Source organism: Lissotriton helveticus, chromosome 2_1, assembly GCF_964261635.1.
Source record: "Lissotriton helveticus chromosome 2_1, aLisHel1.1, whole genome shotgun sequence".
NCBI classification, from domain to species: Eukaryota; Metazoa; Chordata; class Amphibia; order Caudata; family Salamandridae; genus Lissotriton; species Lissotriton helveticus.
Window position 1 is genome coordinate 74,952,799 of NC_136059.1, and position 16,184 is coordinate 74,968,982.

At 48.4% G+C, this 16,184-nt stretch overlaps 1 protein-coding gene across 2 annotated transcripts in view; it reads left to right on the forward strand.

Moving 5' to 3' along the window:
- Positions 1–16,184, forward strand: part of SFXN5 (sideroflexin 5) — a 1,158,373-nt gene that overhangs the window by 337,347 nt on the left and 804,842 nt on the right. For both annotated transcript variants that reach the window (XR_013606958.1, XM_078674489.1), the window contains exon 4: positions 11,348–11,374. Coding sequence is in view for 1 of the 2 variants with exons in the window: in XM_078674489.1 (XP_078530615.1) it covers positions 11,348–11,374 (27 nt within the window). In the remaining variant the exon portion in view is untranslated. The remainder of the gene's footprint in view (positions 1–11,347; positions 11,375–16,184) is intronic.

A 16,184-nucleotide genomic window follows, 5' to 3' on the forward strand; every position in this document is an offset into this window, starting at 1 on the left:
GTTGTGTGGTAGTCCAGTTGTTGCCCTTGGTTACTTTGCCTGAGCCTGGCACTTCGTGATGTCACAGGGGAGCTGGGATCAGGCGATGGAATTTTATTATTTGAAGGGGTGGCAGTTGATGGCTGCCTCCTGACTGGGATGTTTGATGGGATCCTTTCCTCCTAATAAAGCTACTTGCTTTTACCTTAATATGGATCTCAACCTCTTAATTTCATCAAGAACCTGCTTTGTCACACACATTCACACTCAGTCGTGTGGACACACTTTCACCCGCAAGCATGCACACAGCATACATTTAAAAGCATTTTTTACTCAGCACTGCTGCCAGAGAAGGTCATATGCCAGTTGATTATACTCTATTTTTATTATATTAATAGTGTAAAAAGTAGTATGAATCACTATTAGTTAATAAACAAGCATTGGCATAGCCAATAGGTCTCGCCTTTGGGACCTGCATATTGACATACAAGCAGCAACAAAAGGGAATGATTGGAACAAGCGCCAAATAGGAGAGTCGCTTGCTCACCTGGGGATGAATACCAGCGGGCCGAGGCACAGAGTGAAACGGGAACGTAGTGGTGGAAGGGATCCACTATCGGAAGCGCAGGCGTAAATGTTTGCACGCTGATGATAGTGTAGCAGGAAGTTAAAGGCAGCTGTGCCTGTGCGGGTTACGTACTCTAAAGCAGCTGGGGGCAGGAACTAGACTGCTGAATGGAGCGCTGTGTCCTGTGTCCGACCGAGTGACGTAGGCAAGCTAATGTGGGCCATCGGCCGATGCATGTAGCAGCGACTTCATGGGTAGACCTACGGGGTGCCTGAAAAGAAGATAGGAAGTGTTGCATGTGGAAGTTCACAAAGGAAGCAAATTAACACTCCATGAAGCGCTGTCCACAAGCCGAGAATTTGCTTCAGAAGCAAATACGTACACACAAGGTACCTAAATGAAGACCGCAGTCCCAACGGGCGCATGTCACGTAGTGAGGTGTGGGGAAACCCACACAGGGAGCGCATGAACAATGGCGTCTGCTTTGTGCCAGAGGCCACCCAAGCCATCTCGTAGATGCACCACCACTGGCCCCCATGACATCCCCTAGATGCAGTACCACTGGCCCCCATGACATCCCCTAGATGCAGTACCACTGGCCCCCATGACATCCCCTAGACGCAGTATCACTGGCCCCCATGACATCCCCTAGATGCAGTACCACTGGCCCCCATGACATCCCCTAGATGCAGTACCACTGGCGCCCATGTTTTCTCCTAGATGCACCCCATGCTGTGGAGTGAACGCTGCATAACCCAAATATTACTTTGTAGACAGTTTTTATAGTTCTCTTTCTTCGCCCAGGTTGGGCTTAAATCTCAGTACTGGCAAGTGTAGGTAACTACAATGTGTGTTTTATGCAGAGTTTGAGAGGCAGCCTGATGCATGCAACAGGGATAATGAAAGTAAAGTAAAGTAAAGTCCACATTTGTAAAGCGCACAATCACCCGTAAGGGTCTCTAGGCGCTGGGGGCCGTCGGGTAGATTAAGCGAGCTATTGCCCAGAGTCACATGGTGCTGGGCTAACCTGCCGCCGGAGCCGGGGATCGAACCGTGATCCCCAGATTCCAGCGTCAGGCGCCCTGGCCGTGGCGCCACACCTCTACCTCAGCACCCTATGTGGTAATCCCAGCCTTGGTGTGTGGTCAGGGCTCCCTGAGAGCTGCAGCCAGTCCCCGGGATTGTGGCAAACCTCTCTGTTGCCGGTGCTGTACTAGTATCCCCCCCCCCAGAGTTAAGTCAACCCCCATGGGGCGCAGTTAGGATTCCCATCGTACAGTGTAGTCTGAACCCCATGTCTAGTGCAGTGAACCCCTCCCCCGTGGAGTGAGGTCAGTGCCCCCCTACGGAGTACAGTCACTCCTCCGCTCAAGCAGAGTGTAATCTGCACCCCATGAAAAGTGCAGTCAGGACCCCTCACCCCAACATAGAATGTAGTCAGGATTCCCCAGTCAGCCACTCAGTGCTATACAGTCAGTCACCATTGCAGAGTGCAAGTCGGGACATCCTGCGGTGTACAGTTGCGACACCCTGCGGAGTGATGTCGGGACACTCTGTGGAGTACAGTCAGGGCTCCCCGCGGACTGCCACTGCCCGCGTCCCCCGCAGGGGGACATTAGCAGGGCAGCCTTCTAGTGCCCACTAGTCGGAGACCCCCACCCCCCTTGCTCCCAAAGAGGGGGAGGTTCTGGTGGGCTCGCTAGCCCCTCCCCTGGGCGGGTGCACCGTGTCGTGCGTCCAGGGGAGGGCACACGCTTGGGGGCGGCCTGGGTATTTAGGCCCCTGCCGCCCCCAGATTGACCTCTTTTGCCGGTCGTTCTGCTGCCTGCCTGCCGCGCTGCACCCACCCTATCCTCGTACCCAGCAGCTGGGCAGGCGGCATGCAATTTGGATGTTTTAATGTTTCCTTTTTGTGTAGCAGGCGGAGTTACAGGGCGATCTGGAGGCAGACGTGTACAGTAAGGGTACCTCTGCGGCAGACTGGTACAGTAAGGGTACCTCAGCCTGGCACAGTAAGGGTGCCTGAGCCAAAGACCTGGAGCCGCAGGTAGGTTCCGGGAAAACCGCGACGGCGCCCCGTTAGTCCTTCGGGCGGTTGGGGGGCCTGACCAACCGGGGGTGTGCCATACCACGCTCCGGCCTGAAAGGGGCGGGAGTATAAGACATGATCACGTGATCCGGAAGGGGATCTGCAAAGGTGCTGCACTGTCCGGGCATCGACCCACCGTGCCGGCTGGTTCATAAGGCGGGCGGGGCAGCGAGGGGCTGCCTGCCCTGGATCGCCCGTAAGATAACCTACTAAAACGTCATACTTTTGTTGTATAAAAATAAACCTGCAGCAGTTCTTTACCCATAAACAATGTGTCCGGGGTAATCATTATATGGGCAAATGTAAAATGTGCAGGGGGGAGCGGATGATGGTGTGGGCACTATGAAGCTACTGATAGCATCTGTGGACTGCACAAAAGACGCACGCAGACTGCAGCGCCCTCGTCCCAGCCTAAGCCCCCTACCCCCTTCAATGGCACGGCTGCAGCTCGAAACCTTCGACTGTAGCAGGGCCCCGGTAATTGCGGTTCTTAAGCAACGACCAGGGCAAGGGACTGCTGTGAAGGCCCCCGTGGGCTGGAGCAAGGACGACCTGGGAGCTAAAAAGGGCATCCCGTTGGCTACCCAGGGCCCTCCATAGGCCTTTTGCGAACTGAAGTCATGGGACCCTGTGGAATGACGATAGGTGCCGGGGGCACCAGGAAAAGCCCGTGAAAGAGGGGCAGCGGCGGCACGTGCATAACTTCACTCCCCCAGCCAGCACTGCCTCGTAAATCCCTGAGTGTGACTGGGTCCTGCCTCACGTTTGTTCCTAAGCTCAGCTGATCAGTTTAATGATTGGATGTTAAACTGTTATTTTACTCTGGGGCCCTTACGGAACAATAATAGAAGAATACTTCTTGGGCCGAGTACAGATTTGTCATTTACTCTACCATGCTGTGACGAGCCACTATATGATTGGTTTACTGAATGTTACGGGAAATATTTTGCAGTGTATGAGAAACTGAACAAGTAGGGCCTTCTCCCCGGTATCTGACTTTGATTGTTTACTCCTTGTTGTTTTCCAATGTTGACATCAACTGTTCTGAGTTCATGCATGCTTCTGCCTCTGTGCACAGCGCTCTGATAACCGCAAGGGTCATGCTAGCGCTTGATAAAACTTTTCAAATAAATAAATGAAATAAATAATCACATTAAGTGTTTCATTGGGTCGGAGTCTAGTCACCGCTGTTCTGACGGTGTAAACTAAGGCCCTGAGTGCGACACTAAAGCACCGTTTTCACTCTTCAAAACCAACGCTGGGGGCTCTGCCGCACCCGCGGTTTGTTGCAGAAACCATTCAGTTTTGAAAAGCGTGGGTTTCATTTTCCATTTGGGAAGTGCCGAGTCAGAAGCCTAATAGGCCAGGATTCATTACTGCCGGCCGTTTTCAATCAAGGGAACAGCAGGACGTGACCCAGGCTGCAGAGAGAGGCCGCCTCCCTCGCAGGTGGAACCGCAGCCTGTTTGGAGAATAAATGCCTTATTAACACCGCTGTTGAGGAGCGAAGAGCTCTATTTGCAGTAAAGTGTACACTTCTCACGTGTACACGCATCCTGGGGCAGCAGCCTCTTTCTGTGTAACAGCATCCTTCTGTGTACCTACCAGCAGCATCCTTCTGTGTGTGGACCAGCAGCATCCTTCTGTGTGCCTACCAGCGGCATCCTTCTGTGTAGCAACATCCCTCTGTGTGCGGACCAGCAGCATCCTTCTGTGTGTGGACCAGCAGCACCTTTCTGTGTGTGGACCAGCAGCATCCTTCTGTGTAGCAACATCCCTCTGTGTGTGGACCAGCAGCATCCTTCTGTGTAGCAACATCCCTCTGTGTGTGGACCAGCAGCATCCTTCTGTGTATCAACATCCCTCTGTGTGCGGACCAGCAGCATCCTTCTGTGTGTGGACCAGCAGCATCTTTCTGTGTGTGGACCAGCAGCATCCTTCTGTGCAGCAACATCCCTCTGTGTGCGGACCAGCAGCATCCTTCTGTGTGTGGACCAGCAGCATCTTTCTGTGTGTGGACCAGCAGCATCCTTCTGTGTAGCAACATCCCTCTGTGTGCGGACCAGCAGCATCCTTCTGTGTGTGGACCAGCAGCATCCTTCTGTGTGTGGACCAGCAGCATCCTTCTGTGTGCCTACCAGCAGCATCCTTCTGTGTGCCTACCAGCAGCATCCTTCTGTGTGTGGGCCAGCAGCGTCCTTCTGTGTGTGGGCCAGCAGCGTCCTTCTGTGTGTGGGCCAGCAGCATCCTTCTGTGTGTGGGCCAGCGGCATCCTTCTGTGTGTGGGCCAGCAGCATCCTTCTGTGTGTGGGCTAGCAGCGTCCTTCTGTGTGTGGGCCAGCAGCATCCTTCTGTGTGTGGACCAGCAGCATCCTTCTGTGTGTGGACCAGCAGCATCATTCTGTGTAGCAACATCCTTCTGTGTAGCAACATCCTTCTGTGTGCCTACCAGCAGCATCCTTCTGTGTGTGGACCAGCAGCATCCTTCTGTGTGTGGACAAGCTGCATCCTTCTGTGTGTGGACCAGCAGCATCCTTCTGTGTGTGGGCCAGCAGCATCCTTCTGTGTGTGGGCTAGCAGCGTCCTTCTGTGTGTGGGCCAGCAGCATCCTTCTGTGTGTGGACCAGCAGCATCCTTCTGTGTAGCAACATCCTTCTGTGTGTGGGCCAGCAGCATCCTTCTGTGTGTGGGCTAGCAGCGTCCTTCTGTGTGTGGGCCAGCAGCATCCTTCTGTGTGCCTACCAGCATCATCCTTCTGTGTGTGGACCAGCACCATCCTTCTGTGTGTGGACCAGCAGCATCCTTCTGTGTGTGGGCCAGCAGTGTCCTTCTGTGTGTAGGCCAGCAGCGTCCTTCTGTGTGTGGATCAGCATGATCCTTCTGTGTGTGGGCCAGCAGCATCCTTCTGTGTGTGGGCCAGCAGCATCCTTCTGTGTGTGGGCCAGCAGCATCCTTCTGTGTGTGGGTCAGCAGCATCCTTCTGTGTGTGGGTCAGCAGCATCCTTCTGTGTAGCAACATCCTTCTGTGTGCAGACAAGCAGCATCCTTCTGTGTGTGGGCCAGCAGCATCCTTCTGTGTAGCAACATCCTTCTGTGTTCGGACCAGCAGCATCCTTCTGTGTGTGGGCCAGCAGCATCCTTCTGTGTGTGTGCCAGCAGCATCCTTCTGTGTAGCAACATCCTTCTGTGTGCGGACCAGCAGAATCCTTCGGTGTGTGGACCAGCAGCATCCTTCTGTGTGTGGACCAGCAGCATCCTTCTGTGTGTGGACCAGCAGCATCCTTCTGTGTGTGGACCAGCAGCATCCTTCCGTGTGTGGACCAGCAGCATCCTTCTGTGTGTGGACCAGCAGCATCCTTCTGTGTGTGGACCAGCAGCATCCTTTTGTGTGGACCAGCACCATCCTTCTGTGTGTGGACCAGCACCATCCTTCTGTGTGTGGACCAGCAGCATCCTTCTGTGTGCTGACCAGCAGCATCCTTCTGTGTGCTGACCAGCAGCATCCTTCTGTGTGCTGACCAGCAGCATCCTTCTGTGTAGCAACATCCTTCTGTGTGCGGACCAGCAGCACCCTTCTGTGTGTGGGCCAGCAACATCCTTCTGTGTGTGGGCCAGCAGCATCCTTCTGTGTGCGGACCAGCAGCATCCTTCTGTGTGTGGACCAGCACCATCCTTCTGTGTGTGGACCAGCACTATCCTTCTGTGTGCTGACCAGCAGCATTCTTCTGTGTGTGGACCAGCAGCATCCTTCTGTGTGCTGACCAGCAACATCCTTCTGTGTGTGGACCAGCAGCATCTTCTGTGTAACAGCATGCTTCTGTGTATGTATCAGCAGCATCCTTCATTGTGGAGTCTATGAGCAGGAGAGGAAAGGACTTCCTACTTGCTTGTGGAACGCAAATCCAACCAATCTTGGAGCTGCTCTCATGCTGTTTCCAGCATTCCAGATTGGTTGGAGCAGGCTAACCCAGCTGTCATTTTGATGCTGGGGGCCTGTGCCAGCAATCCCCAGACTGTTTCACAGCCCTTGGATTGCTGGGTCTACAGTGCGCATGTCGGATAGGATGGCTGTAGACAGCCGGCCAGTTCGACATGCACACTGCAGACGAGTGCAGTCATCCCTCACTTGCAGCATTCAGCTCCGGCCCCACCCTTGCGCTATACCCAGCGCGATCGGTGGCATAATAAAATAGCATAGATATTCCATTTTATTTATTTGTGTTTCCTTGCTGCGCTCGCAGCAGGGGGGTTGGCGCACCTCTGCCATTTAGGAGAAGCCGCCCCTGTTTGCTTCCTCACATGTGCACATGCACCCAAACAAAAGCAACTTCAGCGCCAAGCCTGGTTAACCAATACTTTAATTTGACTAGTTCATCTTCGTTTCCAAGATCTTATTCTTTTTTTTATATAACTTTTTGTTTAATATCCTGGTGTGTTTAAATCATGCCTTCAAGTTACAGTATTTACAGTAATTCAAAACCAATGGTCTTTGCTCAACTAAAAACCCTATTTTCTTATGATGTGATACATAAAAATAACCCAAAATAAGATTGCTTTTCCAGCATCCATATCAGGTAGGGAAGATGGCGTATTTTAACTCCCACTCGTCTTTACTATAAGGATCGGCTTTTAAAGGCTTTTCGACATCCGGGAAAAGTGCGTGGTTGGGGGTCCACGAGGTTGGTGAACATGTGGAACAACCTTTAGCAAAGAGTTTATGCAAAATCTTGGTGTTTTAGTAATCTGGTGGTGAGTTGTAAATGAAACGGCCGGGAAGGTAGTGATATGGGCTTCCATTTTTGTAGGCGTTATATGGCATGCTTTTAAACATTAGTTCAGTAGGTGAGGGAGTGGGGCAGACCGTTCCCCAATGGAAAACCTGGCCAAGAAGCATTGCATGCGAACTATATCCTTCTTTGCATGAGCAACCCACAAAATGCGGGCCTTCATTTGATGCATGGACTTGAGCTCTGTAATGAGGCCATTGGCCTAAAAGTAAACTTGTCAAAGTCTGCATTTGTCCCTGTCAAGGGTGACCTGGAAGACACAGAATGGAGCTGCAACCTCACCATGACTTTCAACAGTTTTAGGTATCTCAGCCTCCAGGTGGCGTTGGATCCAACACAAACATGGAGCTTTTATCTCCATCCGCTCACTCCCAGAACTCGCAGGGACCTGGCCAGAATTGCGGTTGAACACCTGGGCCGCGGGGCTTTTATAAAATTATCTTACCCCCTTAGCTCCTATTCGCTCTATAAAACTTTGCTGTCCCCAACCCACTCAAATGGATTTCAGAAGTATACGCTTAAGCATGCGCATTCATTTGGGGCCTCCTTGCGCCACACATTAGGACAGATAAATGCATACAGTCTGCTTGCGATGGAGGAATAGCATACATGAAGCTACTCTACTGGCCTTCTACATCATAGTGCTAAACGAGTGGCTCTTGGGTGTCATGACGACCTGGCGTATGCTACCAAAATTGCAATGATCGGCTAAAATTGAGTCTTAGGGCTTGTACATGAGAATCCCTTACCCGATTCCTTCCCTATGTAACTAAGATAGCATTCCAAAGCTGGAGGGAGCCACTCAGAAGGATATGATGCAACAGGATGCCGACGTAAGAGACAGCTCTGTGGGTGAGTACCTGGCGTAAATATTCTACACCATTGTCGGGCTTTGGGAAATGGGATGTCAATGGCATCTCCAAACTGGGAGCGATCTGGTTAGGCAACTGGAAATCCTTTCGGAGCTCCAAGAAGAGTTTGACCTAATAGTTCTCAATTCATAGAATTTAACTCCTGAGGGATCAAGGTGAGTATGAGTCCACTATGCAAAGGGGGCTCTCACTCACTTATAAAGCTTTAAAAGTTATTAAGCCCCTCTTCAGGACAAAACAAAACAGGAAAATTGCATTGGAACATTGGACAACAGTTAATAGCAGGCGGCAAAAATGCCCCCATGCACAATTGTCATATCAGCTAAGCTTCGTCTCATTCAACTTAAATTCCTGCATTTTGATTTCTACACCCCACAGAGGCTGTGGCACATAGCTCCTCTTACATCCCTCCAATGTTTTTGATGCAGTGAGGAGCGAGACTTTGTCCTGTAGTTCCTATATAACCTATACAGGATGTGGACGTTTGGATAACATAAACTGTGGGACTGATGGCAGACTGGTCCAGAGCACCCCCACCAGATATGTTAGCCTGTTTGTTGTAGCTAGCTCACAGTGCCACTAGAATCTCCTCTTATCGGGGAGAGAATAGTTTCTGGCAACCTCAGAACATGACAACCCTGAACCCCCAGGATCGTTGAAACAATGTTCTACTTTTCGCTCAGTCACTCGTGCTCACTTAGTTTGTCTCAGTGATACGCAGAATAAACATACTGGGCGTTTGTCAATAAGGATTTATTGATCAGTTGTTATTCTAGTGTAAAATAGATGAGCTGCAACAACCATTAGACAATAGCAGAGATATATGATTAGCAGTACTATGAAATTAAAGGGATGGTACAGTTCTACCATTTTGCAGTAATCATGAATATATACAAGTACATAAAACACATGATAAAAGGTGCCTACTCCTACTATGCCTCCCTAACTAGATGTACCTAAATGTACCTAGCACCAGTGTAGGTGTTTTGCCAAGAATCCCTCTAGGATCTAGTCAACCCCATTACCTGAGAATTAGAGAATGTAGGACCCCGTCCTGGTCTCGAGTTGGACACCCCGCGAGGGATGTTAGACCACTGGTATCTAGAGCCTCTGCATGTAGGAACCTCAGCATCTCTGGTCAGTGTGCCAGCCGAGAAGTCGCGGTCTCCTCTGTCTTCCTAAAGCAAGACATGATGTATATATACCAACAGGTCTCCGCAGGGGTCCTACCTTGCTGTGTTACTGTGTCAGCCTAAGGATGACGTCGGCCCTGAACTTTATACAGAGATATTATCAGGAGATGTCATTCCTGCTGTTAATCCTGCTGTGCTTCCAAGAAGCCTCATGCATCATGTATGAGATTCGAACTAGTTCAAGTTCAACTAGGGAAAACGTGTTCTGAATGCAGTGTCGTCGCTAGGTTAAAGGTCAGTCCTTGTAAACCGTTATGTATGTAATGTAGGAAAGAATAAAGGAGTGATGTTACCTGCACCTGTATAAGGTACCTATATGGAATATAACCACTTCTTTCATTTTATTGGGTGGTGTGAAGTGATCGCGCAATACTGGGGCATGGTGCTTGCTACCTTAGCAGAGGCACTGGCCCGACCATTCAGCCCTTCACCCATGCTAGCCCTTTTAGGGCTTCTGAAGAACAGGAGGGGCAGCAGGGGGCATCAAGCTGTGCTGGGGAGTGGAACTGCTCTGGCAAAACAAGATATTGCAAGATTTTGAGAATTTCTGCACCTTTTTTGGTGAGTGACTTAGTTTAATGGACCGTAGTGCCAAAGCCGGCAACCGAACAAGCACCACAAGATCGGGGGTAAATGGTGAGCTCCTTTTAGCATGCTGTGAGATTTAATGTACAAGGTATTGTTTATTGCATTTTGTCATTGTATTTTGTTAGCTATGCTATAAGTCTGTTAGTTGTGTAAAAGAATATCTGCAAAATATGGGTATATATTTTTTGAATCTACAGATAGTGTAAATGGCATGAGATTCAGACAAGAGAACTTCATAGTTAGGAAAAGAGGTCTTGTGTTATGGTAGATATCAAACATCATGCATGCCTCTTTAAATATGGATATGCTTCGTAATAAATAACAATTGTAGCTCGTTGAGGTAAACCAAGATACTGGAACAATGACTCAAATAGTAGCATTTTTCTGTAGGGAAAGAAATATATTCTTAGGAAGCTCTAAGTATATTGAATTGCTGAAACCTAGTCTAGATTGCATTAATGATTTGGCTACCGTGATCTTCTGTGATCAATTTAGGAAGATCCTTTTAAGAATACATAGGCTGCAATAGCAAGCTTTGGTCACTGCACAAATTTGTGTGTCAAAGACAAGATTAACATTCATAAGAATACTCCGATTTCTGACCAAATTCACTGGAGCGGGTCAGCTACTTAGTGAGAATGTCCCTAAAGAAGCTTTCCAAAGACTGATTTTGGAGAATATTGGGAAAATTTCTAATTTAGTTAGATTTAATTTTAGAAATAGACAGACCATCCAGCTTCTTCTGGAATTAGATCCTGCAAATAGGCCTTTAAAGCCAGTCTTTATGTTTTCTCTAAGATTGATCATTAGTTGTGTATTGTTCGCATACATTCAGGGTGTGACCTGGAACTGGTGAAGAAGGCCGTAGATGGATATGAGACAGGGAGGAGCCGTGGGATACTCCCCACTTAATATCCATGGATTCTAAATGTTACGTGACCAAGTTCAATTACTTGGCTATGGTTGGCTAGAAAAGCCGAAACCCTTCCAGTATGCAGCCTCCGCCCCACTTCAACTAGATGTTGAATAAGGGCAAGGTGATAGATGGTATAAATGTAATTTATTGGTTAGCCCTAAGTGGGTTAGTGAGCTTTACAATGCACCCCTGCAATGCTGTTCTCATGACATATGTGTTGGATTTGAATTTCAAAAGAATACATTTACAATTGACTTCTGTTAAATACAAATATCAAATTCAATGTTAACTTTAAATTCATTCCACAAACCACTTCTTAATGTATACTAAACTGTTCTATTTTCTTTTTGTTTAGCTTTGGGGAGCTCAGAAGATAAAGCAGGTAAGGTAGATATATTTCTGCTTTATGATGCTTTTCACTATGTAGTTGTTGTATTGCTTATTTCTAAATTGTAGTCAAAGTATTGGTTATAGGTCTTACTTGCGGTCCCAGCTTCTTATCAGTAGCCCATAACACCATCAGCATAACTCTATCCCAATCGCCATGTTGGCTAGTTTTACATTCTGCTTGGAGGACCCACAAGGGCAGACAGGGATTGTATTGTATTGTATTGTATTGTAATTGCATTTATATAGGGCTTACTACCCCTGACGAGGCGTCGAAGCGCTTTTCCGGCGGGTAGCACGCTACTCCGGGACCCATAGAGGATTAGTGTTGAATTAGTATAGTGAAACATGCAAGTTCATTTTAAGTGGTGGATAGGTTAGTCAGTTATTTGGATTTGGAATGATAGCAGAAGGATAGAGGAGGACAAAGGTTTGTATTTATTTATCGCTCGCTTGTTGACGCATGCTATTCAGGGAGCCTATAAAGGATTAGCGGTGAATTAATATGGTGAAATATGAGGTAATTTCAGTGGTGGATATTAGTCTGTTACTTGGAGTGGGAAGGATAGCTGATGGAGAAAAGGGGAAGAAAGATTTGCATTCATATAGCACTTGTTACCCCTGATGGGTGTTGAAGCCCTTTTCTGGCGAGTAGAACGCCACTCCGGAACCCAGAAAGGATTAGTGTTGAAAATTAGTATAGTATAAATATGAAGTAATTTGAGTAGTAGATATGTTATTCAGTTATTTGGGCAGTATATTAGTATAGTTGAATATGGAATATGGAATTTGAGAAGTGAACATGTTAGTCTGCTAATTTTGATTGAAAAAGGATAGTGGAGGGATAAAAGAGTGAAGGATTTTTTTTTTTGTCCCGACCAGTCTCAAACAGGCAATTACCCTTGTCCTCTCCGCCCTTAGCTGAGACGCCCGGGCTGAGACGCCCTAAGCCTGGCCTTTTTTGTAGCCCTAGTAATCAGGTGACCCCTTCAGCCAATGGGAACCCTAGCCCTAACACTATCCAATCACAACACTAGCCCTAACATCTAGAACCAATAGTAGACCAGGACTTTGCAGCCAATCTTAGCCCTAGTCCAAGCACCCAATCAGTTAAAAAACCCCGATCTCTACGTCCAATAAAGGCCTTAGCCCTACCACTAGTCCCAACCCAAGTCCAAGCAGCCAATGGTACAGGTAGCCCTAGTCCCTACTTCCAATAGAAAGCCTAACCCTACTCTTAGTCCCACAACTGGTCCAACAACCAATCACACCAGAAGCCCTAAATAGCTACTTCCAATTAAAGGTCTTACCCTAGCCCTAGTCCCACCCTACCCCCAACAACCAATAACATAGGAAGCCCTAGTCCCTACTTCCAATAGAAATCCTAACCCTAGCCCTAGTCCCAACCCTACAATGATTGAATCACAGACCGAGAAACCAATCAGAACACTCAAATACCCAACCAATGAGGACATTAACCCTAACCCAATAGAAACACCAGATACAGCCACCAATCAGTGTACACATGTGCAACCACTAGCAGACCATATAAGGTCCCAGCGACCTCAGACAAGGTTTGCTGGCCAGGGAGTTGGAAGCTGCTTCTCCTGTTCAGAATCTCCTAGGAGACAGACAGGCTCAATCCACAACTTTGGACTTCTGCAGGTAAAGGCTTCACTAACTCGAAATCTAACAATACTGTTTGAATAAAGCTTTATTCCACCTGCTGGCCAAAAAACGAAGTGCACAGGCCCAAGTAAATACAGTTTAAACAGCTCACAGATGCACCATCTGATGTAGAAAATCCCTGTTGCCTGGAGGCAGGGGGCTGGCCTCACTGGTTTGTGAACACAAAATGGTGGCTGGGGGTGCACTGTTTTAGCACACAGGTCTAAGCACAGAGCAAAGGAGAAATTTGGAGGGAAAACAGATTTGTCACCAAGGAATGAGAGGGTTACAAGGAATACAGAGGTTGGACTGCAAATCCCACAATTCAACACACTAAATGAAGGCAATCATGGGCAGGGAAAACCACAAATTTAAAACACAACACAGGTGATAAAATATGCAATTACAGGCAGGCTAAAACTACAATTTTTAACTGTAACAACCACAGGCATAGACAGTAAACACAGAAAGTGAAAATCGTTTTTTAAACAACTTTTTGTCTTGGGAAGAGACAACACTAGTTTGTCTCCTTACCACTTCCTGGACTCTGCTCACTGCAATCTGGGGCACATGTAGGCTGCAACTTACAAGATGGAGGAGAATGATTTGGGGTGCACCCAGCAAGGCCTTAAGGGGCCTGGGCAGGTGTGAGAGAAGGGCTCAGACTTGCCTGGTAGCTGAATAGCCAATGGTCTGCTGGCCTGGGGGTGGGGTCTGGGAAGCTGTTTGCTCCTGTTCAGAATCTCCTAGGAGACAGACAGGCTCAATCCACAACTTTGGACTTCTGCAGGTAAAGGCTTCACTAACTCGAAATCTAACAATACTGTTTGAATAAAGCTTTACTCCCCCTGCTGGCCAAAAAACGAAGTGCCCAGGCCCCAGTAAATACAGTTTAAACAGCTCACAGAAGCACCCTCTGATGTAGAAAATCCCTGTTGCTGGGGGGGAAGGGGGGGCAGGGGGGCTGGTCTCACTGGCTTGTGAACACAATGGTGGCTGGGGGTGCACTGTTTGAGCACACAGGTCTAAGCACAGAGCAAAGGAGAAATCATCATTGTATCATTGGGAGGGAGGCAGGAAGTGCCCTTCTATGCCTTAGAGTAAAAGATATACCCTGGAAACTTTGGGTCAAGAATGCATTATCCTCATAGTGGTGAAAGTGCATGTGTGTTGTATGCGTGTGCTGGGCGTATGCGTGCCTGTGAAGAATAAAATACATGGAAGAGTCTAGATTCCATTGTGAGTAACCGAGGGCCTGCTGGAGGAGCATGAGGAGGTAGAGGCACCCGACAGATTTGTGGATTGCTGTATTTCCTGTGGGCCACACTGGTTGGAGGAAGGAGAACCAGGCTCTCCAGTACACGTCAAAGTTTGTACGTTGATTCAGGGAGATTTCACAAGCAATGGGCCTGGACACATCTCAGAATGGAGATGGGGCTGATACGAGAATCATAAAGAGTAGGGCTGAGTCCTTAGGGTAAACGTTTGATACATATATCACTGTGCCTGGCCTATGTTGTGGGGCTATCAGATTTACAGTCACTCCCACTGTGATAGTTTACTTTCTAGGTTGAAGAGCAGGGCAGAGGAGAGGGCACTCCAAAAGGATGCTGATCACCAACACAAACATCAAAGACTCAGACCCTAAATCATAGTTGGTTTCTGGAAATGGACCACTAAAAGGAGAGCTCCAGGCCCCCAAAAAATGTCAACTTCTAAGCATCCAGATCGGCTGCGCGAGGAGGGAAAGCTCTGCAAGACATCTGCATGTGACCAGGACTGGAGGCTAATATCTGCTAGTCTCCCAACTGGGTGACGGGACAGCACCCTGGGACATCCAAGACCATTTGCCCCTGGAGCCTTGAGCACCAGTACTGCCTGCTTGCCAAGACCAATGAGCCCTGTGAGGGTATATGGTGCTGGGAGTCTGTCATTACGAACTCCACAGCACCGTAATGGCCTTACTGAATTCTGGGAAGTTTGGTAGCATACTTCTCAGCATAATAAACCCACACTGATGCTAGTGTGGGATTTATTATACAATACACTCAGAGGGCATCATAGAGATGCCCCCTGAAAGCAACCAGCCTCTGGTGGGTTCCCACACTGGTAAACACCAGTCTGCCACCACAAGACAAGTTTCTGGACCCCTGGGGTGGGAGCCTTCACTCCCTGAGCCCAGAAACAAAGCCTTTCCTGGGCTGAGGTGTTCACACCTCCCCCTGGTCAGGAAGAGCCATCTGTGTCAGGGGAGCTCCAAAGGCCTTGCCGCCTTTGCAATACGACCCCAGCCTCTCCTGCTATCAAGAGCAGGTCCCCTTCCTACCTCACCACCTTTTCGGTGGAAAGACAGGCGGGGAAAATATAACAGCCCAGAAGTTATGCCCACCTCTGCCAACCCCACCCCTCAGGTGGGGAAGGCGAGGTGAAGCCCACTCTTCAGTGCTCGCCATCTTGCAGTGTAGTGTAGTTCCGATAGTAGCCTTTCATGCAGGACCTACGCTGTTTACGGATAACCTACACTGTGGGCTTGGTGGCAAACTGAGTCTGAACACCCCCACCAAATATGTCAGCCTATGTTTTTGCATTAGCTAACTCGCAGTCCCACTAGAATCTCCTGTTATCAGAGAGGTTAGTTTTTGCAACTTCAGAACATAAGAACCTCAGACGCGTGGAAACAATATAATACTTTTCACCCAGTTACTCGTGCTTGCTTGTTTTGCTCCCAGAGAGATACACAGAAGAAATAGTCGAGCGTGTTCACAATAAGAATTTATTGTACCGTTGTTCTTCTCATGTAAAACAAGTGCGCTGCTATAACTGTAACGCAGTAGCAGAGATATAAAACCAGTAGTACAGTGAATATAAAGAAATAGTATTGTTCTACCATTTTGCAATACTCGTGAACACATACATGAATATGAAATGCATTTATAAAATAAAGTGTGTACTCCTAAGGCGCCTGTCTAGATGTACCTAAGTGTACCTAGCATGTGAGTAGGTGCTATGAAGCCTAAGTCTAAGAGCCTAAGTCTTAAGAGCCAATAATCCCACTAGGAATTAGTCGAATTCCCATACCTGAATAGTGAGAGTGAGGGATTTCATCCTGGACTCGAGTTGGACACCCCACAAGGGAT